At 34.0% G+C, this 26916-nt stretch overlaps 3 protein-coding genes across 6 annotated transcripts; 2 read left to right on the top strand and 1 right to left on the bottom strand.

Moving 5' to 3' along the window:
• Window positions 1–583: 583 nt before the first annotated feature.
• Window positions 584–7427, bottom strand: LOC145630470 (ultraviolet-B receptor UVR8-like). 2 transcript variants are annotated; one of them, XM_081682728.1, is made up of 5 exons: window positions 7306–7427; window positions 6070–6545; window positions 2529–2745; window positions 1957–2275; window positions 584–1874 (listed from the first exon to the last, which is right to left on the bottom strand). In XM_081682728.1, the coding sequence occupies exons 2-5, from the start codon at window positions 6423–6425 to the stop codon at window positions 1387–1389; spliced, it is 1380 nt and encodes a 459-aa protein (XP_081538854.1). In that variant the 5' UTR covers window positions 6426–6545; window positions 7306–7427; the 3' UTR covers window positions 584–1386. The 2 variants fall into 2 exon arrangements, with proteins under 2 accessions (XP_081538854.1, XP_081538855.1); XM_081682729.1 differs by lacking the exon at window positions 7306–7427 and adding an exon at window positions 6626–7274.
• Window positions 7428–11938: 4511 nt separating this feature from the next.
• On the top strand, window positions 11939–20690 carry LOC145631930 (methionine aminopeptidase 2B-like). 2 transcript variants are annotated; one of them, XM_081684163.1, is made up of 12 exons: window positions 11939–12092; window positions 12288–12470; window positions 13899–13932; window positions 14006–14122; window positions 15633–15732; window positions 15832–15977; window positions 16060–16151; window positions 17026–17120; window positions 18005–18101; window positions 18944–19087; window positions 19197–19414; window positions 20392–20690. In XM_081684163.1, the coding sequence occupies exons 2-12, from the start codon at window positions 12299–12301 to the stop codon at window positions 20500–20502; spliced, it is 1326 nt and encodes a 441-aa protein (XP_081540289.1). In that variant the 5' UTR covers window positions 11939–12092; window positions 12288–12298; the 3' UTR covers window positions 20503–20690. The 2 variants fall into 2 exon arrangements, with proteins under 2 accessions (XP_081540289.1, XP_081540287.1); XM_081684161.1 differs by having other exon boundaries at window positions 13896–13932.
• Window positions 20691–21828: 1138 nt separating this feature from the next.
• Window positions 21829–26593, top strand: LOC145630469 (uncharacterized). Of its 2 annotated transcripts, XM_081682727.1 has the most exons (4): window positions 21829–21837; window positions 22773–23257; window positions 24645–24851; window positions 26221–26593. In XM_081682727.1, exons 2-4 carry the CDS (start codon window positions 22778–22780, stop codon window positions 26362–26364), a joined length of 831 nt encoding a protein of 276 aa, XP_081538853.1. In that variant the 5' UTR covers window positions 21829–21837; window positions 22773–22777; the 3' UTR covers window positions 26365–26593. The 2 variants fall into 2 exon arrangements, with proteins under 2 accessions (XP_081538853.1, XP_081538852.1); XM_081682726.1 differs by lacking the exon at window positions 21829–21837 and having other exon boundaries at window positions 22686–23257.
• The last annotated feature ends 323 nt before the right edge of the window (window positions 26594–26916 follow it).

Below are 26916 nucleotides of genomic sequence, written 5' to 3'. Positions count from 1 at the left end.
TGGGTCTTGGTTTGGTGGGTGGTGGGGCGGGGATGGGGATAAAAATCATACTCGCCATGGGTGATGGGACGGGGGTGGATTTTACATTGTACTCGCCTCCATCTTCGCCCCGCTCCACCCGCCTTATCCCCACCTCACACCCACATCTATATATTTTATAAAACAAAATTATATACGTTTACACTATTTTATATATAAAAAAATATGTAAAATAAAATAGTAGATATAATAATTTGTAATACATAATCTTATAACTAAAAAAAGTGTGAAATATAAATAATAATTTTATTTGTTGTAATTTATACGTAGTATTAAATATGTTGGATTGTGTATTGGGTGGTGGGTCTTAGGTGGGGATTAGACGGGTCTTAGGTGGGGATGGATATCCAAGTGGAGGGTGGGGTGGGGATGGTTTTAAAATTGTACCTGTCGGGGCGGGGATGGGGATGAATGTTGGACCCGCTGTGGGGATGGGGATGGGAAGGCCAACATCCGCCCCGACCCGCCCTATTGACATCCCTAGTCCTAATAATGATGAATATTCCTTTGTCAAAATAAATAAATAAATAGTGACGAATACTTGTGTTTATTAAAACTAACATTTGTTTACACCCTGCAATTCCATTGATCTTACTTATACAACATAAGAAATGAATGAATAATGATTCCAATAGGCAAATAATAGCTGGGCATAGGTAAAGCCGTAGAGGTCATCGATAGTCAATATGGAGAATAGAGAGGGTGCGGATTGAGGTTTACACTCATTTAGGCGGTTGGGGATATTTGGTATGTACTTATCATAGTGGGGTATAGAAATTTTAGGTGGATATGGGGATATGATATCATATCCATCCCCTTTGCCATCCCTATTTGCATAAATCCATCACTTCAAATTGTGTTTTATGGCCAGCTAACTGATTCTACTTTGAGCATTATTTCAGGTAATCAAAAGGAACTTTATAGAAGTGTTTGTTCTCATTGACAATGAAAAGAAATACCTTAAATGAGAAAGAAAAAAAAAAACAAAACAAAACAAGTATCAACTTTAACCTTGCATCAGAAACCTTTGTAGAAGAGTTTTCTAGGCTATTTTCATCCTTCTAGTCACTGTTTAAATGCAAATTCTCCTAGAAAATGTGTTCAAGATTAAGACCTTCAAGATTTATGCTTAGCACAGATGATGATGCATCTATTGCATCCCTATAAGCAGGACAAGGGGACAGTAACAGTTAAAATAAGTGTGGCTCGGTTTAGGAAGACTGTCAGGAGAAGGGAAGGTTGATCTTGCTATTGATAACCAATTGATTTCTCCAAGCAGCAAATCGATTCAAGCCTCTGAATAGTTCCTGAAATCAAAAAACAAAATGCCAAAACCTGCAAATTAGCTCATGATTCAGCAACCAAGAGCAGAGTGTGATCAAAACCTGCTACAGCTTGAACAACATTGTACTGCTCAATATCAACTAAGGCTGGCTCCGATTCATCAAATGAGCTGCCTAAGCCAAGCCTCCCATTTTTACCACAACCCCAAACCCACAACTGCCCGTTGCCAGTGACAGCAAGTGAATGCACACGGCCACAAGAAACAGCTGTAGGAATCTCCTCGGCTAAACTTTCCACTGCTAATGGTTTGCTCTCATGGCCTGGCCTTCCAAGCTGAGAACTCCCATTCCATCCCCAAGAATATACAGCTTTCCTGAAATCATTGCCATCCTCTGATGCAGGCATTTCACAGATTGCAAGGGAATGTCCTAGCCCACATGCGACTGACAGTGGACGGAAGCTGATGTCAACTGGAAAAAACCCTAGGCCTTGATTTTCTCTGCCTAACTGACCATAGATGTTACTGCCCCCGCTTAGTATGGTGTTATCACCTGTTAAGATTTTATATTAATTTAGGCAATTCTGAAGAAGTAACCATTAAAAATAGAAACGAAATTTGTATAAATGGCTTACGGCAGATGAGTAAGGAGTGATCAAGGCCACAGGATATATCAGTCACTGGAATGGAATGTAGTTCTTCTATTAAATGTGGTTCCCACACAATTGGCATGTCCTTTTCCTTCTCCATACTTTCCAAGACAAGTTTTTCAGCAACATCTAGGGCTTCAGAGGAGGTCATCTCGTGCCTTCCAGGTAATTCTGCACTTGAATCTAAGGGCGAGGCTTTGACTGTCTCTCCCAATCTTCCTAGTCTTCCATCTGCTGAATAACCCCAGCCAAACAACTTTCCATCAACTGTTTGAGCAAGCACATGTCCCCAACCAAGTGATACCTAAAAGGGTGTGCCAAAATCAGGTTAAGTCCCCTGGAGTTTTGGAATGTGGTACAAATTGACCCAATTTTTTTTTTTTTTTTTTTTTTTTTTTTTTTTTTTTTTTTTTTTTAAATGCAGCAGATACAGGAATCACCAAGTGGAATGGAAAGTTTGAGTGAAATTATTTTCAAAAGGAAAAAAACGAACAGAACTAGCAGTATATAGAATTATAGACTACAATTCTACCTTAGAGGCATTAGATAGTGACCACCTTGGTTACATGTTCTCCAGTGAGTGCTTTGACTTTGGATGGCACAAGAGACTCTGTTATTCCTTTCCCATGCCCAAGCTGCCCACGCTTGGATCTTCCCCATGTCCATATAGAGCCATCATCACTAATGGCAGCAGATATTACCCCAGATGCAAATGCGGATTGGACTTTCACATTGTCTAATTCTTTCACCAGCTTTGGTTCGTTCCATGAACATCTGCTACGTAAATAAGTAATATTATTACTATGATAGAATGTTAGAAACTATGAAAAAGGCAAGATTCAGAGATTAGTGAAATTAATGCACAAGTTATGGGCAGGTCTTTTAAAATTAAGTAGTTTGTTAGCATCAATCTCACACAGGGATGCTATGTCAGATGTCACATTAGTCCAAACAAGCCGATACAGGCAACTAGGCAATGCACAGCCTATCTGTTTCTCAAAATTTGTGAACCGACACCAGGTTTGATGTTTAGCGTATACTTACAGAGCACACAGGTTGGTCAGGACTAACTGGTGGAGGGCCGTGGAGCAATGAATATTTTCCACATCTGGCTTTAATTCAGGACATCAAGTTACATTGGTATCTTTTACATCCTTTATCTATGTTTTACATCTGCAGCAGCTAAGCTCACCTAGGCATAGTCAATGAAGACTCTTAAAGTTGTGATTTGTGACCGAGGTTATCTAATAAGTACATATTACACTTCCAATCACGGAAAGCAAGCACTATGCGCTACGTAGGAGAATTCCAATACCTTTGGGGTTTATCAATGATAATAATTTTTGGATCATAATACACTAAACATTGATACTTAAACAGCTAATCACATGTCCTCTATTAGTTCCAAACAAGATCTTTTGGGATCAATATCCAGTTTTCATGAACACCCTATCGTGTAGCTCTCTATGAATCGAGATATAAGGCGTAGGGTTAGATAGTAGCTCTCTACCAATAGACACTAAACACCTTTAAGCGATGAAAACTTAACTTACATGCTATCAGCATTATTTTCTCATTCAAAGATGTAGCCACCCTCAGCCTTTTTATACTTATTACCCTTGATTTGACTCAAAAAGTCCCTGCATTCAACCTAGTGATTATCCAGGACATATATGACTAGTATGAGGACCTAGGTCTTTTTTATTTCTAAAAGCAGTGTCCATAATATGTTAAAATTCTAGTGCCAGAAAAGAAAAAAAAAAAAATACTTACAAGTACTAGAGTAGCCATAGAATAATTGTAATTAGAGGAAATACATAGGTGCTCAAACCACCAATGACTTCCTTTTCTTTCTGCAGCATTAGATAGCATGCTCTTTTCATTGATGGCAGAAAACCATTGGCAACATACGGATTCTCACATATTCCTAATCATCATATATGCCCATAGAGATTGAAATCACATTGTTTCAATCTTCAAAACCTCTTCACCTAATCATGCCAGCCTTCCAAATTATGAGCTACAGTTTAAATGTGATTTGACCTTTTGACCATTGTCTAGGTCAAGAGAAGCAAATCGTTCTATACACCATAGGGCCAGTCTATCAACCAATTCATCTGATAATTTTGGCTTAGGGGACATACAGGACATACTCATAAACTTCAGAAACCCAATGTTGATAGTCTAGAGAATTAAGTGCTAAGAATGTTAACACAGAGCAACATAAAAACAAAATATCAGGAAGAATAATAAAATATATGGAATGACAAAATACACACAAGAATTTTACGTGAAAACCCCTCCTCACAAAGTCTACACTAGTACCCTCAACAGTGGTACTTATCCTAACCCTAAAAATACTCTCACACTAATATTGTATTTGTCCCTCCGTCATGTCCTCCCTTACTACAACAGATTTGTGCTCACTCCAACTCTGAGATGCACTCACTGCTTTTTTTCTTGCTTACTCACTTCTTCTACATCTTTTCCCTTCAACATTCACGACACTTTTATAATGCCTAACCTCCCACTTTTCTTCAATCCTTAAGATGCACAACAACTAGCATATTAAATGCTACTAGGGCTGCTTATGAGACGGGACAGCTCGCAAGCTACTCGGTCAGGTCAACCCGACTGGAGCTCGAGCACAGAACGAAAAGCTCGTGAGAAGCTCGATAAGATTAACATTTTTTTCTAAAAAATATTTATACACTTCAAACAGTTTTTTAAAATTATTCTCTTCATTTCTTATGTCTTAGCTTCAAAGTATAATGCATTAAGCTAAAAAAATAATAACAATATAATTTTTTGTAATCAGCGTAAGATTTAACCGTTGATCTCTTTTCATCCTAACACTTCTATAATCAAGATTCAAAGTTGTAAAAACTGAACAATAAAAAATAAAAACATAAAAACATAACCCTCATACCTCTTAGCCGCCACTCTCTATACTATCTCTATCCTTTTCTCTTTCTCTCTCCCCTCTCAAAGCTCTGAATCCAACGTCAAGCTTAACTAATAGCCAATCGAGTCGAGTTCGAGCTTCAATCGAGCCAGTTCGAGCTCGAGTCGAGTTAAAGCAATAGCCAATCGAGTCGAGTTCGAGCTTATTTTTTAGAGCTTGCAAATTTTTGAGCTCGAGTCGAGCTTAGGTTTTAGCTATCGAGTTCGAGTTAAGCAAGCTCGACTCGCATCGTAATCACCCCTAAAGGCTACTACCCCAAAGTCAAGAACCTATTGTCTACATCAAGTAGACTAGGTATGACACCGGTATAATAACTTTAAGTCTTCCATTTTTTAAAGACTTCTTACAACTTGGACTTAAAGGGCACAATCATCGCTTCACTAGTTCACTTCTTTCTTTTGGTTGGGATTATAAATCACAAAATTAACTAAGTAATATTATTATTGTTAGTTAATAATAATGTTATAAGAAATGAAAAGGAAAGAGGGAATCGGCTAAGTAATAATATTATTGTTAGTAATAATATTAATATTATGAAGAAAGCAAAAGAAAGAAGTGAAGTGAATGGTTGGGGTTGTGGACTTTAAGTCCAAGTTGTAAGAGGACTTCAAAGAATGGAAGACTTAAGGGGTGTTTGGTTAGGAGCTTTTTGGAGTAAAAAGTGCTTTTTGGAGCAAAAAGAGCTATTTGACCATTTCAAAAAGCTCTTTGGGGTGTTTGGTTAGGAGCTTTGTTAAAGAGCTTTTAGCTTTTTGGTAGTTTTATAAACTAAAAAAAAAAAACCAATACTCCCTCCATTTCATAATAATTGCAACACTTTCCTTATACATTTGTTGCATTAAAAATTTATAATTGCAACATTTTCTTATTATTTCTCTCTTCCACCACCCTACTTTCACAAATATTTGTTAATCACTAACCACACAAAAACACAAAATAAACTTTACATCTAAATGAACTTGAGTAGAAAAGGCATAATGAGACGAGTATGACATAGCCGTCCAACAAGGGGTAATTGCTTCACAAAATTCATTCACAATAGCAATGTTAAATTTTGCTCAACATTTAATTTATATAAATGAATACATACATTTAAAAAGTATTATATGTATAAAGGAAGAGGAGTGATTAACCTGGGTTCAAGAAGACCTCTACCGAGCTGTCCCTCATCATTTCTACCCCAAGCCCACAACTCTCCTTTAGCTGTCACAGCAAGAGAGTGATAATGCCCAGCGCTCACACTGACAACATCAGCTGGGAGCCCAGGTACCACAGTTGGTTCATAAGCATCAGCCCCAACACCAATCAAGGAAGACGGCAAGCCCAGAGCTCCCTGACTGCCATCCCCAAAACTCATGACAGAAAACAATGAGCTACCATTTCCAGTAACTCCGCTACTAAAGCTCCTACATCTTGAAACAAAAGCAGGAGCCACACTTCTCTTCCAAAGAAACTGCATCATCTCATTAAGTTTTAAATTATGTGCCATATCTAAGCTAGTCTAAACTAGCAGCAGCAGGACCATACTGATGTCTCAATATCTAGTATGTTTATCCATTTGTGTTCATATAGCAGGCCTCTCAAATTAAAAATTCGGCAACAAAGCAACCTGTGCCGCATGAAACAATAGCCAGTTTAATCATCAACTAGAGATAATGGTGCCTTCATTAACCAATCCCCACCACTCACTGTTTTGTAATTGTTTACATGAGCATCTGATGGACAACAATCCATTCTGCCAAGCATTGATTATTGTATAATCCAATTTCACACGCCAAAGTTTCAAACTTTCACTCCCACACCACCAAAAAGAAAGGTGAAAATTGAAGAACAGCTTCTAATACATGCATTACCAACAAATTAGAGAACTTTGATAATCTACAAATCACAATTTTTATAGATATGCCCTCCATCCCAAATTCTCAATTTTAGGCTGAATTTCTATTTTGGGTCCCAAAATAATATGCCAATCTTTGAATATCGTAAGTTTAATAATGAAATTTTCCACATTGTCATACATTTAAGGCTTAGAACCCTAATATCAGTATAAAATGCTTGTTCTTAACAGTTGTGTAAATAATCAAATACAATTACAAGATCTCAAGCAAATTCTATAAAAATGACCAATAATTTAATATTACAGTCTTGTTACTTTATCCGTCAAACCATTTGATGATTTGGGTTAATAGTAATACCCAAAATATGAAAATCTGAGTTAAAAATTCAAAGTCCAAAATTAATTTATTTTTATTGCCATTTGTGATGCAGTTGTTCTTCATTGATAAACTAATGTTGTATTCAAAAGTAAAAAAATGAAACAAGAAACAAAGAGGTGAAATTCTGATAATAAGATTACAAAAATACAATACCTGAGCTATGGAATGCGAACGAAGAAGTTGGAATGCCCAGTTTGCCGAGCAAGTCACAGAAATTGCCCACAATTTCAGAGGAACACTCGCGGTCCAAACTTACACGATTAAGTGGATTAACGTTTCTAGTCACGACCCAGTTCTTTAGAGCTGCTTAGTATGGTCAATTTGCTCTGCTGCCGTCCAAAATTACACGATTAACGTTTCTACTTTCTAGTCACTTAAGGGACAACTTGTTCATTTCTTAAAATAAAATTAATTTCACTTCAATAAAAATAAGTTCAGTTTAGCAAAAATAATTTCACTTCAATAAAAATGATTTCAATTAAAAAAAATTAATTTAAATTCTCGATAAATGTAAAAAAGAAATATAATACAAATTCTATAAAAATAATTTCAATTCAAAAAATTTAATTTCACTTCAGTAAAAATAATTTAAGTTCGCCGAAAATAATTTCACTTCAATAAAAATAATTTAGTTCATCAATAATAATGTGAAGTGAACGGGGCCTAATAAGAGATTGTTTAGTTCACCTTATTTTGGCCTATTTGATCAGTTATGATTTGATTTAATTGTCTGGTTTGATCAAATTTTAATCTTGTACGATAATCTATACAGAAAATATTACATCAAGTGGGGTATGTTTTTATTAATATATACGCATATAATTTTTCATAATTTTTCATTACGAAATTAAAGATGTTTAATTATAAATAATCGCGCGCTCATAAAACAATAAAGTGTGTCAAACTTTTATCTTTTTTAATTTGATATGAATTTATTTTTTCTGAAATAAGTAATAAATAAAGTGAAAAGAACATAACTCACGGCCTGATTCTATTCAGCTTACTAGATAGGCAGAGCAGATTTCAGGATAGTAGAGTAGAGCAGAGCAGATTTCAACATTATTATTAATACTATTATTATTAATACTAATATTAAATTATTTTGATTATTAATAATAATTATTAAAATTATTATTATTATTATTAATTATTATTATTATTATTAATTATTAATTAAAAAATTATTATTAATTATTATTATTATTAATAATAATTATTAATTATTAAAATATTATTATTATTATTAATTATTATTATTATTATTGTTATTATTACTAATTATTATTATTATTAATTATTAAAATTATTATTGTTATTATAATAATAATAATAATTATTATTATTAATTATTAAAATAATTATAATTAATATTATTATTAATTATTAAAATTATTATTATTATATTAATTATTAATTATTAAAATATTATTATTAATAATAATTATTATTAAAATTGTTATTGTTGTTGTTATTATTACTAATTATTATTATTATTAAAATTATTATTGTTATTATTATTATTATTAATTATTGTTATTATTAATTATTAAAACAATAATAATAATAATTATTATTATTATTATTAATTATTAAAATTATTATTATTATTAAAATTATTTTTAATATTAATAATTATTATAATTATTCAAAATAATAAATTATTATCATCAATACAATATTAATTATTATTATTGAATATTAATTATTATTGTTGTTATTATTAATTATTATTTGAAAATTAAGTAGAGCCGAGCAGAGCAGAGCAGATTTCTTTTGAGCAGAGCAGAGCAGATTTCTTTTGAGCAGAGCAGAGCATATTTGATTTGAGCAGAGCAGGGCTCGGCAGAGCAGCTCTAAAGAACGGGGCCTACTCCGTGCGATGCACGGATATAATAAAAGAATTTATAATTATGTAAACTTCAAAGACATATCAATCGAAATATGTAAAATCTTTGTATTATATACGATATTATTAACATAAACCAAATTGCAAAAATTAAAATAATATAAACAAAAGAAAATTCATGTCTACAAAAAGATTTTGCGAACTTTGTAATTAGTTGGAGTAATCACACGTATAAAGGTTGATAGTTTTCGTTAAGATTTTTAAAAGTTTTTTTAAAGAAAAGGTATTGAAAAGTAAAAGTTTAATGTGTTGTATTAACTACTTTGCAATCAGTATTTAAAAAAAAATGAAAAGAAAAAAAAAGTTTAGGCAGGAAAAAAATGAATGAGAAGCTGACACGTGTACATTTTTTATAAAAAAAAAGTTATGATGTCAGCGGTTGTTACTTTAGTAACTAGTGTGCGGTTGTTACTTTAGTAACTAGTGTGTGGCCCGGGCTTTGCCCCGGGAGATATTTTGAATAATTTTTTTATTATCTTAGACGCTTTAAAAGACTTAATAAGTTTTTTTGCGTAGTAAATTAGAATACAATGACAAAAATAGACTCATTTTGGATTTTTATTTGTTTTTTTTTTTTCTACATTATAATACTTGTTCTGTATGTATTTCCCTACCTATAAAAAGTGGGAGAATACTCTTATGAATAGTGCATGGACATTTATATCCTTAAAAATGTTAATTTCCTTATTTACCTCCATTGAATTCAAAAGCCTTAAAATTGTCTTTTGAATCACCAAAATTGATTAATTGATTGTGTTTATTTCAATGTTTAAAGCATTTTTTAGACTCTCCATTTTTTACATTCTCCATATTTTACAAAGTATATATAATTATTACTATGCAAATAGATATATAAAATACCATGCAGATATGCATAAGGTATGCTAATTATATCCTTCAAAATGTGCATTTACATGTTTACCCTTATTAATATGTACAAGTTTTTATTTTGCCTCCATTAATGTTAATTGTTTTTTTTAAAAAAAATTGGCTTTTATTAATGTTAGTTGTTTATACAAAAAAATATTTAGAAAAATATGCGGACAATTTTGCTTCTAATGCAGATATTTTTGCCTCTAAAAAATTTTTGTTTACATATATTATGTTATTAATGTAACCAAAAACAAAAAAGCTTTCCGAACAAGACTAGCTATGCCGCGCAACGCGTGCGTTAGCCACCTTAGTATACATAATTGTGGATTAATAGATTATAATTCAATTCTAGGTAAGATGGTAATGCATATGGTTTTCAATTAAAGAGGTTTGGTTTCAAATATCTTTGCATGCATTTTTTAATTTGGATCATTGAATGATGATGTGGCATAATGGTAGAGGTTCATTGAATGATGATGTGGGAATAGGTACACGTGCACATAAACAATTTTATGAACGCCTTTCCTTTAAAAAAAAAAAAACAATTTTATGAACGCCTTTTAATATATAGTATAGATACTAGGTTAGAACCCGTGCGATGCACGGTTTGTATAAAACCTATTTTTAATTTGTACATTTTAATAATAAATCGCTATTATACATGAATATAAATGAGAATTATGTACATTTTGTAATTTAAAATATTTTATTTTCATCAAAACTATGATATAGTATCTGTTCGACGTCATCTAATTCATAGTTCGATATAGGAGATCGATTATTAGTGTGTTATTAAAAATTGTTTCAATTTCCTACAATAAATTGATAGGTTTTAGTTGTAAGATAAAATCTTCTAATATTTACATTTCAAAAATGTTACATAAGATAACTCTAAAAAAAAAAAACAAAAAACAAAAAAAATGACATCATCATTGCATTTAGGCGCGAAAATTTTTATTAAGAGAATGACACGTGAGTAGTGATGATGTCATCATCTTCTATTTTAGTAATAGTTAATAGATAGATTATAGATTATTGATAAATTGAAATCATTTTTACTAAACTAAAATTATTGTGCATCAACTTAAATTATTTTTACTGAACTTAATTAATTTTTATTGACTAAACCTTACATATACTAAGGCCCCATTCATTTCACCTTATTTTTGCTGAACTAAAATTATTTTTACTGAACTAAAATTATTTTTGCTGAAATATTATTAATTTTATTGAATTGAATTTATTTTTGCTGAATAAAAATTATTTTTACTGATTCTCTGGTATATTTCTTCTATATAGTTACTGATTTTTACCGAATTAAAATTATTTTTACTGAACAACAATTATTTTTACAGAACTTAAATTATTTTTACTAAATATATTTTTTTTAAGGTGAAGTGAACATGGCCTAATTCTTTTTTATATTTGCTTAAAAAATGATTGATTTTTATTTTTATTGAAATGTTACTTAATATAATTATTTTTAAGGTGAAGTGAACAAAGCCTATATGTACTTAATACTTATTAATTAACCCAGATTCATCTTATATCTATATTTGATTAGACTTGATCACTTTTTAGATGAACAAAACACATCCTTACATAATGATGATAATGTGATAATATTGTTGATTCTTGAAATTGTTCACAAACAAAACACAATAAGGCAATGAATTAACCAATTAATTAAGGCTTTGTTTGGTTCAATTTGAGTTTATATGAAATTTAGCCTTAGGTTCAATTTGATTTGTATATAATTTTGTTAACTTACTTTATACACTAAATGAATTTATATGAGTATCATCTAATTTTAGCGCATCTAAACTTATTTTTAATTTTTATCATAACTTGTATACGAATGATGTGATGACATACTTATTTTGTCTAATCGGCGAGAAACCAAATCGTAGCTCCAAGTACAGTTGTCCTACCAGGTCGGAACCTCTTTCGACTTCGGCCCACATTAGTTTCACTAGTCTAGTTTGTCTTTGTCTACCAATCCTACCATAAACCCTTGAAAGTTAAAAACTTGACAAAAAAAAAAAAGCACTTCTCTCTTCCCGTCGACTCCATCTCCTATATCTTCCCCCTTTTCTGAGCTACGCCGCTGCTGCACTCTTCACCATCAACAACAAGACTCTTCCTTTTTCTCTTTCATCAGGTTTCTCTCTCTTTCTTTCTCTACTATTTCTTCTGTATTTTGGATTGAGCTCAATATCTTTACAAACCCAAAAAGATGTCAACTTTAATTACAAAATTGGACCATGTCATATTATTGAAGTATATGATTTGATGATTTGCATTTGAATGATTGCTTGAATGTTGATTCTAACGGGTTTTTGTAACCCCAATTTAGGTTTTTGTATAATGGAGAAGGAGAATTCCGGCATGGATATTTCAGTGGAAGAAAAGGAAAAACCCACTATTGATGATTGTAATGAAGTTAATTCAAACCCTAAAATTGTTAATGGGGAAAATTCTGAAGCTGTAGATGATGATAATGATGATGGTGCTGAACCATCTGGTGAACAAAAAGGAGGTAATGGGAATTTATTGCAATGTTAATTATGATATTTTTAATGCTGTAATTATAATGTTCTTTTGTTAGGGTTCCTTAATTGTGTATTAATATCAATGTGTCGCTTGTTTCATTAGTTTGGACTGATGCACATTAAAGTTCTCAGCTTTTTAAGAAATATTGGGGTTTTAGTGGTGGTATTGGAGGTTTTTTTTTGACACGATTGGAGGATGTGCTTTGAAGAATTGAAACCACATTGTAAGGGAGTAAGAGTATCAAAACGGTGGTCTTACAGTCTACCGATATGTTGTTTTGTAGTTGGGTGACTCCAGTTTGGGAGGATTAGGATATATATTATGAAGTGTGCTAGTGATAAGTTGTTTATTCCTTCATCATCAGCTTTTCTTTGGTTGTATTTGTGACCTTTGAGAACCTACTCATTGGAATTGAAACTTTGGATGTGGTACTCACGCGTTAATGGTTTTTTTTTTCCCAATCTGGGGTCTTTTTTTGGTTACTATAATCAAAAGGGTGGTCTTGTTATTATCAAACTAAACAGTAATGTCATATGAAAGACAGGTTGAGTGGGTGGGTAAAGCAGCATGCTGTATCATTTTAAGGATGTTGGTTTTGGAGAGTTTAGGGGAATGACAGAATAATTGGACTAGGCCGACTAGTTGAGCTACCTCCGAAGTTGTGGAGTGGTTGACAATCGCCTGTACTATATAGGCTGTGTATAATACACCTCTCTGGGTTCCATTAGTGATTTGCCCACACCCGTTTTCTAGGGGTAAAGTAAAGAACTTTATAAGCAATCATACTCTTAATTCATGTTCCAAGGGGACTGGCAAATTTGAATTTTTGGTGGTGAAAGTTGTTAAGAACGTTGTGCAAATTTGATCATTTTCAGTTTTGGTAATTTGGTTTTCTTGAAGTGTTGTGAACTATTGACTTTTGATTATTTTGGTTTTGAAGAGTGGTGTAGGAAAAAGGAGGTGGGATGAATTACCTTAGGGCCTTTGTTAAGCTGGGGGTTGTTTGGATCAATGGGGCATCACTGCACCATCATGAGATTAGTCAGAAGGATGATTTGGGCCATTGCGCAAGGTTTTAAGTTTCATTTGAGGTGCAATGATTGGGAGTAAACTCTTTAAATATGTTTAAATTGAAAGCAGTTCTCAAAAGGTCTCATCTACTGTCCTACTCGTACCCCTTGTAATCGGTTTGTTGTATTGTTACATTGCTTCCATACTCCGTTTTTGTTTGGGAGGATAATGTACTTAAGTCCTGCCCTGCTTACAATCTATACTTTCTTAAATTTTTGCTAAACAAAGAATGCATGGCATTGAACATTCCTGAATTTCTATCTGTTATATTGTGTTTAAATACTTGCTTGCTGAAATAATTTTGAATGAAATTAACTGTATTTATTTACCCATTGGCCAGAAGTTGCGAAGAAGAAGAAGAAGAAAAATAAAAGCAAGTGAGTGGTCAGCAACGTTTTACTAATTTCTGCATGTCAACTGTAGGACTGACTTGTTATCAATTATGTTCAGGAAAAAGAAAGAAGCCGCCCAGGCACCCCAGCAAACAGATCCCCCATCCATTCCTGTACTTCAGCTTTTCTCATCCGGGGAGTTTCCAGAGGGTGAAATTCAGCAGTACAAAGATGAGTAAGGACTTTACCAGGAAGTGCTTGTACACTATTCAATATGCAATATGTGGGATTTACCAACTTGATGATATAAATTCCTTGAACTTTTAAATGTGCACATTTGGATTTTGTTTGCTTCAAACTGAGTTTCTCCTCATTATACTATGATATATCGTGGCTGGATTGGTGTTCCAGTGTTTTGTGTGTTGTGTGTTGTGGTATTCTACATTCTCCATATGTTTAGCTTAAATTTTGTAATTTTTATCATAATTAACTTGTAATAGTTTGGCTCCTCATAGTTTAAAGGGTGCTAAGACCTAAGCATGATATTGATATCAGCCAAGTCTTAAGGATGATATTAAGTTTTTGATGCCTTGATGGTGCAAGTTATATTCTGGAAATGGTTTTGTATGGCTAAGAGATACTATTAGTGACACAGACATATTAAAGGAAGAATTTTCACTGAGAATTTGAACCAAATTCTGCTTTTAGACTTTCAGTGCTTTAGATTGGCTAAGAGAAATCCAAAAGCACTGTTGTTGAGATGCTATATGGAGTATTGTGGATGGTTGGACTTTTGAGAAAGCCTGGAGAAGCAATAAGATAATGTTTTGTTCAGCTTTAATATGACTAGCAGTCTAGATAAACTCTACCATTCCAACATAAGGAAAAGTCTTTATTTCTTCTTTTATAACTCGATGAGGAGTTAAATTTATGGGATGGAAAGAAAGGATTATGGAAAAAATGACATTATAGTCTAAATAGGCTTGTTGGAACCCACTTACTAGAAGTGAAAGTAACCAAGTAAAGTGAACTATCATATCAAGCCTAGTGTGAGAGTGAGGGGAACTCAAGTGGTTAGAGCTCCCCTCCCGATTCCAGGTGATACTGGGATCGTTTCTCATCACCTGCCCTTGTGGCTCTCTAAACACCAAAAAAAAATAAAAAAAATAGCAAGCCTAGTGTTAGAAGAAATCTTTGAACTCCATCTTCTTGGTAGTTTTTTTAGTGGCACAGCTTGCTTGTTGTAGTGTATCAAACACTTGTTTAGGCTTCCATTAGGTGCTAATTTCAAAGATTTGACTAGGATACTTATTGTTTTAACACAGTGTGAAAAGAACTTCCATTTTGCTTTTTTCTTTGTTTGCTTGGAAGGGAGGGGCCATGCCATGTTCAGTCCAAGTGTCAATCTATACTTTTCCAATTAAGAGTGTAATGGAAAGGTTTCTATATTATTGCAGCCTAAGGTTATCTATGTCTAAGCTGTCATTGTGACACTCTGGGTAGAAATTTCATGGGAAGCACGAGGATGATATTAGTTTCTTTAATGAGATAGGATGGTGGTATGGTTTAGCCATCTTTTGGAGTTGCCTGTAAATTTTACCCTTGTTCTGTAATTTGTTTATTTATCTATTTTATTGCTACGATTTCTATTATTCAAGTGTGTTCCTCTATTATGCTGTAATTTCCATTGCACTTGCTTTCAGCCTCATGGTTGATATCAAATAATTAACTTATTTATGTTGTAGCAACTTATGGAGGGTAACATCAGAAGAGAAGAGAGAGTTAGAGCGTCTTCAAAAGCCCATTTATAATTCAGTTCGCCAAGCGGCTGAAGTTCATCGCCAGGTTTCTCAGCCTACATTAAGGACTAAAATATATGGTTTATTATTTTGGCTTTAAATGCTGAGTATTCTATAGAATTATAATGGACTCTTATATGTTTAGGTTCGAAAATATATCAGAAGCATTGTGAAGCCAGGGATGTTGATGACAGACATTTGTGAAACTTTGGAAGATACAGTTCGTAGATTAATATCTGAAAATGGACTGCATGCTGGCATTGCCTTTCCTACTGGTTGCTCCTTGAATTGGTAATATTTTAGGCAACATAGTTTCAGTTGTCAGCATTTATTGTTAATTATAGAAATAATGATATATTATGTTGCTCATTAGGGTTGCTGCCCATTGGACACCAAATTCTGGAGACAAAACTGTGCTAGGGGAGAATGATGTGATGAAATTAGATTTTGGAACTCATATCGATGGTAATACTTATTCAATATCCTATTTCTACTTGGATATCTTTAATTTCATACTAGTTCTGTGCCCCGTACGATACCCGGGTTGTTTATTACTGTGTAATATTTAAGATACATTTTAAATCTATTTGTCAAATTTTAAAATATATTGATACAAAATAAGTTAGCGATTGATGTGCTTTTGTAACGATTTGTTATCTAATAGGCATGAAATGACATAAAAAAAATTAAAAATTAGCAAAAAAAAAAACATAAATTTAATTAAAACAATGTTCAAAGCTTTTTGGGACTTTGGGTTGACCGAACCCAAAACATTGGGTAAGGGTTGAACATTTCTTGGCCGTAACCTTTGTGACCCGGTCCGATATAGGTCTATATAGTAATAAAATTGTATTATATTGTGAAGTATATTATTTTAACCGATTAGTATGTATATTAGAATTGGATGTTTTATGTTTTGAACTATTTCTTTCGCTCCAAAAAAATATTATGATATTAAAATAAAGTTGTATAATTATTTTTTAGAATTATAATCTATAATATTTTTTGAATAAGATTATAATTCAATTTTTACATCTGAAATATTGGTCTTTTATCGAAAATAAAACTGTAAATTAACAATTTTATCCTAAATCTCTATCCAAATTTAATTGAAATAATAAAATTCTAAACTAATTTTTTTTTATCCTATGAAGTCTATCTAAATCTATCAAACATGGCGCTTGGCGAAAAGTTAGAACGCCAAGTGTCACTGTCTCGTGACCTAGCTAAAAGTTTAGCTTTATATATTAGTTATATGATAATGTCAATGTGGAAACACAGGTTTGACTATTATATTTGTTGGATGATAAAGACGTCTCCTTTCACTTTTGTAACACAGGATACATTGTTGATTGTGCTTTCACCGTAGCATTTAATCCCATGTATGATCCACTATTAGAGGCTACACGTGAAGCAACCAATACAGGAATTAAGGTACATGCTACATCTTATATTATTTACTTCTATTTTTATTTAGTTGTTTCATTTTTGTCTTTGGCACATTTTACACCAAACAAATTTGATCCTTAGTATCTTTATTTGTTTAATCATAAAATTTGTAAAAATTACTCCCTATGTCCCAAATGGTTGGTACGTTTCCTTGTATAGCCATCCTTATTTAGTTTATTTTTCTTTTCCTAAAAAAGAATGGTCCCATCAATTCTATATAATTTCTCTCACACTTTAAGGGTCCCACTTTTTTCCCAACTTCCATGAAAACAATTAAAATTAATTCCCCTCCCACCAACAAAAGTAATGATCCCCCTAACCCACTAACTGCATTACTCCCTCCGTTTCCATATGATAGTCCCATATGGAATCAATCACATAAAAAAAAAAAAAAAAAAAAAGAATAATGGAATCTAACATTAAAGTTTAAAAACAATTCATAATTAATTTTGCCTTTTTGGTAGTGGAAAGACAGGTATTGAAGTAATACTAGGGTCTCTTGAAAAATAAAAGTGTAAAAACTAATTATGCCTAAAACTAATGTGTGAGAGACAGAGGGACTTAAGTTGACTTATATGCCTGAAACTTTGTGTCAGTCAAACCATGTCAACTAAAAAGGGATGAAGGAAGTATATATTTGAAAATATATATCAAGAAGAACCTAAAGAAATCAAATATAACTTTGTTTTTCATTATGTATAATTAGCAAATGATGGTCAAAGTGAAGTGGATGAATATTGTCAACAGTTAAAACGGAACAACTAATAAAACGAAGGAAGTATGTATTAGATATTTACAGAAAGTTAATATTTGTGAGCATTTTTGAGAATGAAAAGGAATTTCAAACTATTGTTTGTGCTATATGCTAGGAAGCTGGAATTGATGTACGTCTTTGTGATATTGGGGCTGCTATCCAAGAAGTAATGGAGTCATATGAGGTCGAAATTAATGGCAAAGTTTATCAAGGTGAGATGAAGTATTGAGGTGTACATGTTTGAAGTGAATCTTTGGCTTTTATTGCTCTTGCTGCGTATTTTTTCCTTATGCTCTTATTAATAGCAAGTTGGCTACCCTCCCATTGTAGGTGGGTTTTTCTTTATGTTGTCATTCTGTTTAGGCCAATATAGAGTTTGAATTATTTTTTTATTTTTTTTGAATGGGCCAGCTCACAGCTTTGAGCCTGTGACCAACAATGGATCTTAAAAGATGCTCCCTTCATTTTTTTTTAAGTGAAAACACTTTTCTTAAATCTCTGTTTTTCAAGGGACATACTTCCCATTGGAAACACTCTGCTACTTCTAATTATATCTCTCTCTTGGATTCCGACTCCCCAGTATTACATACTTTATTATTTCTCTCCTCTCACATTCTAATATTTAATTCTCCAATAATTCACTCTACCTATACACCCTATATAAATCTCCTAACACTCCGACTGGAAGCTAGTGTGTCATTTATATAAAACCTGAGGGATTAGTTTCTACTTCTCCCTAGCTGCTTTGTTTCTTAATAAGTTGATAAACTCTTTGCTGTAGTTGTTGACTCCATAGTCTCATGGCTCAGCCATTGTCAGTTTAACTGGTCTTGGATTAGCTCACACATTGTGACAGTACTTTGCATTGTATTTTTGTGTCATATGTAATCTCAGTCGTTTTTTTTTTTTTTTTTTTAAAAATGGACTGAAGCCTTTGTGTGACCATTTGATTTTCTGATGTTCTATGAAATAATCTTGAGAAGTATATATAGTTGTGGGGCCTTCCACATTGTGTTTTTTCCATTAGTTTTGAAAGTTATGTCTTAACTTGCAGTTAAAAGCATTCGAAACCTAAATGGACATAGCATTGGCCAGTATCAGATCCATGCTGGAAAGTCTGTCCCTATTGTGAAGGGTGGTGAGCAGACAAAGATGGAGGAGGGTGAATTTTATGCTATTGAAACATTTGGATCGACAGGTAATTCATTTGCTTTTGAGAACTTGGTATAAGCTTGTGAGGTGGAATTGGGCTAGATTCTAGATAATCAGTGGTAGTAGCATAATGGTTGCTAATCTGATGCATACAGGTAAAGGGTATGTCCGAGAAGATCTGGAGTGCAGCCACTACATGAAGAACTTTGATATTGGGCATGTCCCATTACGGCTACCTAGAGCAAAGCAACTATTGGCGACAATTGATAAAAACTTCTCTACACTAGCTTTCTGCAGGCGATATTTGGACCGCCTTGGGGAGACTAAATACTTGATGGGACTAAAGAATTTGTGTGATGTTGGCATTGTTCAGGTAACAAACTGCTTACACTATCAATTGTTTTTGAAAAATATTGCTCGTCATGTTTGGCAGTCTGTATGTGTTATACACTTATACTGTTAACTTTGGAGTTTGTGGAAGCCTCAAGTTACATTTATAACTAGCACGAGAAATAATTTTGATCAAATCTGCTCATGTTTACTTTAATATAACTTTGTTTTGTTGAGTTATTCATACAAGACCCTGTAATTCAACTTTGAGAAGTAGAATAATTTTCAACTTCTTTCCCTTAAATCGTATGGTCTTATCATGCATGTATCTTGGTTTTGATTGAAGCTTACCTAGCCAATCTAATTTCAATTGTGGGTTTGGTTGAGTAAATTTATGAACCTAAACCAATATATTGAATACGATGAGCAGAAATAAGTTTAAATCTATGTCCATCCATCACTATGGTCTTATCTTCCATAACCATGTTGATTTTCCTTCATTGAAGAGAACTACTTTGGCTGTTTCCTACTCTAAATCCGTTGTATCTTTTGTGGTTATTTTTAAGGAATTATTTATTTTAACCACCTCCAAAAAACCACTTAATTGCTTTTACCACCTCCATAAAAAAGGTTTTATTATACCACCACATAAAAAATTAAAAAAAAAAAAATTGACTTTTACCACCAATCACCGCCAAGGCGCCAACTAACGAATTTTTTACCCAATAATATGGTGACACGTGGACATGGTAGGCTCCACTAACGGATTTATGGACGGAATCCGTTAGTTGGCGGTGATGGGTGGTAAAAGCCAATTTTCATTATTTTATATGGTAGTAAAATAAAACTTTTTTTTAATGGGGGTGGTAAAAGCAAATTTTTCGCTTTTTTGCAGGTGGTAAAAGTCAAAATAACCTATTTTTAATCAAATATTATTTTCCTCGTTTAATTTCATTCATTATACTTATGTACTGTTCTATCTTGTTGAAAACCTTATATGAGAATCCTACATTTTTGCAGCCATACCCCCCTTTGTGTGACGTGAAGGGAAGTTATGTGTCTCAATTCGAACATACAATCTTACTTCGTCCTACTTGCAAAGAAGTTGTATCAAGAGGTGATGATTATTAACATCACAAAACTAATTGGAGCTGGATGCTGGCTGTATACTAGTGTTTCAGAATTTACTTTTTTTTTTTAGTGACTTTCATACTCCCCAGCTGTTTTGTTCCTTGTTGATACATGTTTCCAAAGAAGCATTTTAATGTTATAGTTTACTGGTGGAAATGTATGCCACCTCTGGTTTTTTGGGTACCTTTGACTCTTTGAGTACCATTCCATCAGCTTGTATTGCAAATTGGATGACTTTGGACTTTGAGAGTTGATATTTATTTGATAGGAAATGGCAAAAGGAGCTCATTTTAAGGAGTACTTGGCTCTTCTTGTACGTGCAAAAAATCCTCTCCTTTTCCTCCCTGAGTTGCTTTCGCTTTCCTCGGGCTTCACTCTTTGCTTTGCCCCCTTTTACTTGTACACTGAAGGAAAATCTGCAGATCATATTATTATGTGATATCTTTAGTATCTTAATCTTCCAGATAATTGCTGTGATCTCTTGCCTTGTGCCCTTGTTTGATAAGTAAGGATAAATCATGAACCTGGCCTGATCTTTCTCTAGTTCAGAATATGACATAAGCTTTTCAGATACATAAGTATGCAGGCATGCAGCGAAGTTGCTCACGTGGAAGCATGCTCGGTTCAAGTTCAATGCCTACCCTGTTCCTGCCATTCCAGGTAATGTTTCACTAAATGTGAATTGTGAACTGAGGGAGTTTATTCGCTCTAATTTCATGAACATTAGTACGAGTGCAATCTAGTTCTTATAGAAATACAGAAGGAAAAGAGAGAAACCATGACATTTTGAGAAGGGATTAAGAGCACTCTCTTTGTTGGGGCAAGAAACTTGATTGTTGAGGGAGATATAAAGAGTGGTGAATACTATGCATCATGGCGTTGTGAGAATGAAATAAGGTTGTTCTCTTTGTTGAGGGAATTAACCTCATGGTGCTAAAAGTTGTTAACTAAATTTTTGCCATCTCAAAACTTATGAACAAGCTTTTTACTTCGTCACTATTTTCGTAAAGCAAATCCAGCAGCGTGTTAAGGAATTAATTTATGAAGACAATTAAATAACAACCAAGCATGAAGAATACAATGATAGATTTACCGTGGAAAACTCGAAAAATTGAGAGAAAAACCCACCAATCCACTATAGAGTAATTACATCATTAAAGCTCCCGACTTAATAAAATTATAAACCCTCTCTCACAATTACACCCTAGTTGTTTGGGCTATACATTTGAGACACTCTCCCTAAAACAATATGTATCTCTTCCTTTTTCTTACCATAATACAATGACTAACATGAGTATGTATAATGCAAACCATATAAACTAATCAAACAAACAAGCAAGAAGCTTCCATGACACTTAACAAATTGAAGCGATCAAAACAGGGATCAGAAGTTCATGGAGATCCCTTCCGCGTTCAAGAAAAACCCATTAATATCCTATATTAACAAAAATTGTTTATATCACCAAATTATCTCTCTCCTCCCCTCTCATGGACATTATTTCCTTCTCTATCCTTCACTCCCATGGTCAATATTTCCTCTCTCTCTTTCCCTTCTACGCCCATACCCACAGTCAACCACCTTCATGGCTCTAAACCGGCCACCCAGCCAAAAGACACCCTAATGGCAATTCATGTAAAGTGGGCCTATACTAATCTCTTAGAGAAAAGAGATTTGCTCGTGCAGGTGGGGCTCGCGGTGGTGCAACGGTCGAATGGTAGCTCTAATGATTAGAGGTGGTCAGCTGATGGTGCTAGTGGTCATGCGGTGGTAGGCTGGTGGTGCGGCGGGTGGAAGTATTGGTTGTGCTATCGCGATAGAGGAGAGAGAAAGGGGGTGTGATTGCTAAATTTACAAAATTACCCTTGATATAAACAAGTTTTGTTAATACGAATTATAAGATATTAACTTGTATTTCCACACAAACTCTACTTAGATCTGAGCGAACTTCTAGGACAAGCACTTTGATCCCTCATACTCCTCTAAGCTTGGGCGAACATCATATTTTCCAACATGATTTCGCCTTGAGCCATTCTCCACACATTTCCGAACCAAACACAACAGATCTCAAGATTTTCATCATGGGTTTTCTGCTTTTCTCCTTTAATCCTTTTCTTTTCCTATATCGTCCGCAAGGATGCTTTATGTTGACAAACCCCCAAAACCACCATACCCCTTTCTTTGTCGGATAAAAATAAAAATATAGACATACAAAAGAAAAGATTACACACTCTACCAGAATACCAAAACACAACCAAATCAATCAAACAAGAAAAAATGGCAGCAGCAAATGCAAACCATCTATTGAAAGCAAGAGGAACAATTCTCTTCTACCGCCATAACCACCATACCTTCATCCCTCCTCGCTTCCTCCCATTCTCTCTCCTCCCTTCTCTCAACACCAAACCCACCTCCACATTCCCTTCTCTCTCCTCAATCTCTCACCTCCCCTTCACTCCATCCCCTTCTACTCCACCCCACCATTTCCGCTTCCTTTGCACTTCATCAGATGCTTCAACTTCTGCTTCGACCGTTGTCGAATCGGGTTCTCCCCCTCAATCGGAGCCCCCTGTTCCGGACATGGGGGCCGTGAAAGAGGCGGCGAATTTGTTGGATATAAGGGTTGGGAAGGTGGTGAAGGCGTGGCAGCATCCTGATGCTGATTCATTGTATGTGGAGGAAGTTGATGTTGGGGAAGATGAGCCTAGGACTATTTGTAGTGGGCTTGTTAAATATGTTCCTATTGATCAAATTCAGGTATATCATTTCTTGTTTCGCCATTGTTGAAATTGAGGTTTTTTTTCTTGTGTTTTGGGGTTATGGATTGATTTGTGGTGTAGTGTGGATTATTTGTGTTTTGTTTTTGTTGATTGCTTTTAGTTGGTTGTTAATTGTAATTATGTTGGATTGTTTTTGTGTGTAGAGACTAGAGAGTGGTGTAAAGATTAAATGATGTAGACGGGATTTAATCCGGTATCTAAGCTTGTTGGCATCAGGATTATTGTTGGAATTATAAGTAGTGAGTTGTAATGTAGTATTATGTGTTTTTGATTGTTCTAGTAGAGATGAAATAGAAGATAAGGTAGAGCTATGACTGTTATTGATGCATTGTTGATTGTTTAATTGGAAATGAAGGGGCTCACTTTGCGCCTTTGTTCTTAAGGTGTTATTCTCTGCTCGACAGTTTTCGACTTATTCTAGACAAAATATGGATGTACAAGTATAAGTTTAGATAAAAATTTGTTGAACAGAACAGACCTCAGCAGTGAGTTTGGATAAAGAAAGAGGAAAGAAAAGAAGAGGAGGGAGGAGAAGAGGAGGAGAGGGAAGAATGGTAAGTTTTCCTTCCAAATCTCTCCATTGGAGGGATCATTTTCCTACAATTTAATCCCTCCATTGCTCTCCCCTCCAATTCCCTTCCTCATTTGTTATCCAAATGAAAGATATCACATCTCTCCATTTCCCTTCCCTACCTTTCCCTCCATTTCCTTCAATCTAAACATACCATAAGAGTATACGTTTAAGATGATCATTTATTTCAAAAAACTTGGTACTATTTACAACTAGCCAATTTAGATTTCTTGGATGTACTAGCAATGCATTGAAGATTCAGTTGTTGACATTCCTGAGAGGTTACAGTAGCTGCAAGAAAACATGAGACATATAACCTACATGTTATATGTCTCATGTTTGGGTTGAATTATTTCCTTCTTCATTGGTGGAGGCTAACATTGTTACCAAGCGGTGAGGAGGTGAAGAGTTCAGCCTTTGTTATCAAATCAAGGGGGGAGGAGTTCAGCCTTTGTTATCATCGCCTCAATGTTGAGAGAGATGTCATTATTTTGAGAATGATGGGGATGATCTTGCAGCGTTGCTTATATGGCTTCTAATCATGCTATGCATTTGTTTGCTTCAGCATAAGGAGCATACTTCTTTTGAATGCTATTTAGTGCATTTACCAAGAAAGAAATTATTCAACTGTTGGAATGTTTTCTGCTTGACTAATTAATTTTTTTCTATTATAGTTTTCTGAATAGTGTGATATGCCTCTCATGCTTTTCCTGCTTGTTTTAAGGTCTTTACTGTATATTGAGCGTCTGTAACCTTCCCAGGCTTCAAAGGTTTAATATTTGCAAAAATGCAGGACAAAAAGGTGCTTGTACTTGCCAATCTAAAACCAAGAAACATGCGTGGCATCAAGTCGAATGGTATGCTTATGGCTGCTTCTGATGCGTCACATGAGAATGTAGAACTCCTTGTACCTCCCGAGGATTCAGTTCCTGGTGAAAGAATCTGGTTTGGCTCAGAAGAGGAAAAGGAAAATCAAACTGCTGCTGCCACTGCTAATCAGGTATGAAGTTTCTGCTTAATTTTCAGCTAATCATCTTTTTTTACTGAAGTTTAATACCTATCCTAGCAATATTAAAAGCTAGGCCAGGTGCTTGAGTTAGAGATTTAAACTTTAGAGGAATACGAAGTATGTTATATACATCCTAGCAGTGCTGGACATTTTGGTACTAATAGTATCTTTTGAATTCGTTACTTTTGAAATAGAAATTAGAAAGGAAATACAATACTAGTGTGTGTATGTGTGCTTCAATTCTGGGATTGAAGATGAAGTGAGTAGTGACTACATTTGGGACTCTACCGTGGTTCATGTTTTACCTAATATTTCAGTTTCAAGTAAGCAGTGAATGTAGCTGTACAAAAAGTTTTGGACCTTCTTATAATTGAAAGTATTAATCTTAATAGCTATAAAAATCCTCTAGAGTGGTTCTATCTCCATCCTACCTTGGCTCTACCCCCATCACTGCATTGCATTACTTGCCATCTTCATATTACAAAGAAGATATTCAGAAGGGCTGTGGTCCGTCTTACAATTACCATTATTGGTGTCGAATGCAATTTTTTATATTGTCCTTGCCTTAATTCTGCTGGCTTTTTGGATGGCTTAACTGTTTTTCTAATAGTACCTTGTTCATCCTAGGGGGCACCCTGTCCTGATGTCCTCTGATTACAACTTCTTTCATGTCATTTTAATAATATTTATTTTTCCTACCTGAAAAAATCGTGCATTGAAAGGCATTCTCTGTCGTAAGAAATCCTTGGTCAAACAGAGTCTTGATGGCTACAGGACTACAGCCACCATCGCTTTAGTTGATCCTACAATTTAATGAATACTGGCCTACTGGCAGAGGAACTTATTAATAATTTAACCAAAAGACATCTTTACCGGACAATGCGGGCACAGTAAAGTAGCAAACTGGGTCATTGTAGATCTTTAATATAGGGAAGCGTAGTCTCTTCTCTCAATTTGTGTTTTTGTTTGTATAGTAAAGAAATGATGCTTGTTGGTACTTTGTGCAAAATATTATGTGTGTAAAGAAAAGAAATGTATGCTTGTTGGTACTTTGTGCAAAATATTATGTGCATAAAGAAATGTATGTTTGTTGGTTGTTTTGCTGCTTTCAGTCTGTCTGTGTGGTAACCTTGTATTTGTGGCCTGGGAGTGAACTTTATTTTGTTACTCATGTACACCTTTTTAAGATTAAAAAGAGAGAGGAAGTGAGGAACCTGAAGTAGGCTTTCTTAGGTGGCTATGTAATGTTTTAGGTGTAGAGAGTAATGATTAATGAAGTAAATTAAACCCATTTGGGTGAAATTTAAACTATGCTGCTGTATTCCTTAAGTCTTTTTTTTTTTTGGGGGGTAAAATTCAGATTCAGAAGAAAAAGATCTGGGAATTAGTTCAGCCCCATCTCAAGACTGATGCTGCTTGTATTGCAATGCTTGATGGGCATTACATGAGGACTTCTGCAGGTCCTGTGGTTTCCAAATCCCTAAAAGATGCAAATATATCTTAATGAAAGCTACACCCGGCTGATGTTTTTATCCTATTCTTTCAATTTTGTTCATTAACCGTGACAAAATTTTGCATAATTCAGTACTTGTAACTGTTGGGCGATTACTTTCCAAATCAAAATGAGTTGTGCCATTTTAGGACACTAATTCTATTTGTAATGTACACTGTACAGATTTATATACGTTTGCGAAATTTAATCCTTGCATTTCTTTGATGAAGATTTACTACAAGAGTATTCTGCGTATTTATAAACCAAAAGGCGGTGCATGATATTGTCGCTGCCCGTGTTTGCTTCTTAAGCATGATTTTGTACAGAAAAAAAAAAAAAAAAAAACGCCCTGAAGTATTTGACAACTTTCAAGTGGTCACAGAAAGCCCCAATGAAAAAGCATTCTTGAGTTGCTTTAGGAGTAAGATTATATTGCTTACATGTTACTCCTATATCGATCTTTACTTATTTTATGGACAATTTTATCCATTTAATAGGTTTTAATTATCAATACTCCATCCATTTCACTTAAGTAGGTCACATTTGGTTAGGAGTCCATTGAAG

Source organism: Chenopodium album, chromosome 5 (genome assembly GCF_948465745.1).
Source record: "Chenopodium album chromosome 5, dcCheAlbu1.1, whole genome shotgun sequence".
Lineage (NCBI taxonomy): Eukaryota > Viridiplantae > Streptophyta > Magnoliopsida > Caryophyllales > Amaranthaceae > Chenopodium > Chenopodium album.
Note: the sequence above shows the minus strand (reverse complement) of the source record. Positions and strands in the feature narration are given on the sequence as shown.

Excerpts from the sequence above, each read along its gene's own strand:
- LOC145630470 (XM_081682728.1), bottom strand. The coding sequence starts at position 6,425 with ATGGCACATAATTTAAAACTTAATGAGATGATGCAGTTTCTTTGGAAG. Across the intron at positions 2,746-6,069 it reads AGAGGTCTTCTTGAACCCAG|ATGTTCATGGAACGAACCAA; the intron begins GTTAATCACTCC and ends TTTACGTAGCAG. Across the intron at positions 1,875-1,956 it reads TCACTCCTTACTCATCTGCC|GTGATAACACCATACTAAGC; the intron begins GTAAGCCATTTA and ends AAATCTTAACAG.
- LOC145630469 (XM_081682727.1), top strand. The coding sequence starts at position 22,778 with ATGGCAGCAGCAAATGCAAACCATCTATTGAAAGCAAGAGGAACAATT. Across the intron at positions 23,258-24,644 it reads TTCCTATTGATCAAATTCAG|GACAAAAAGGTGCTTGTACT; the intron begins GTATATCATTTC and ends GCAAAAATGCAG. Across the intron at positions 24,852-26,220 it reads CTGCTGCCACTGCTAATCAG|ATTCAGAAGAAAAAGATCTG; the intron begins GTATGAAGTTTC and ends GGTAAAATTCAG.
- LOC145631930 (XM_081684161.1), top strand. The coding sequence starts at position 12,299 with ATGGAGAAGGAGAATTCCGGCATGGATATTTCAGTGGAAGAAAAGGAA. Across the intron at positions 15,733-15,831 it reads CGGCTGAAGTTCATCGCCAG|GTTCGAAAATATATCAGAAG; the intron begins GTTTCTCAGCCT and ends TTATATGTTTAG. Across the intron at positions 19,088-19,196 it reads TGAAACATTTGGATCGACAG|GTAAAGGGTATGTCCGAGAA; the intron begins GTAATTCATTTG and ends TGATGCATACAG.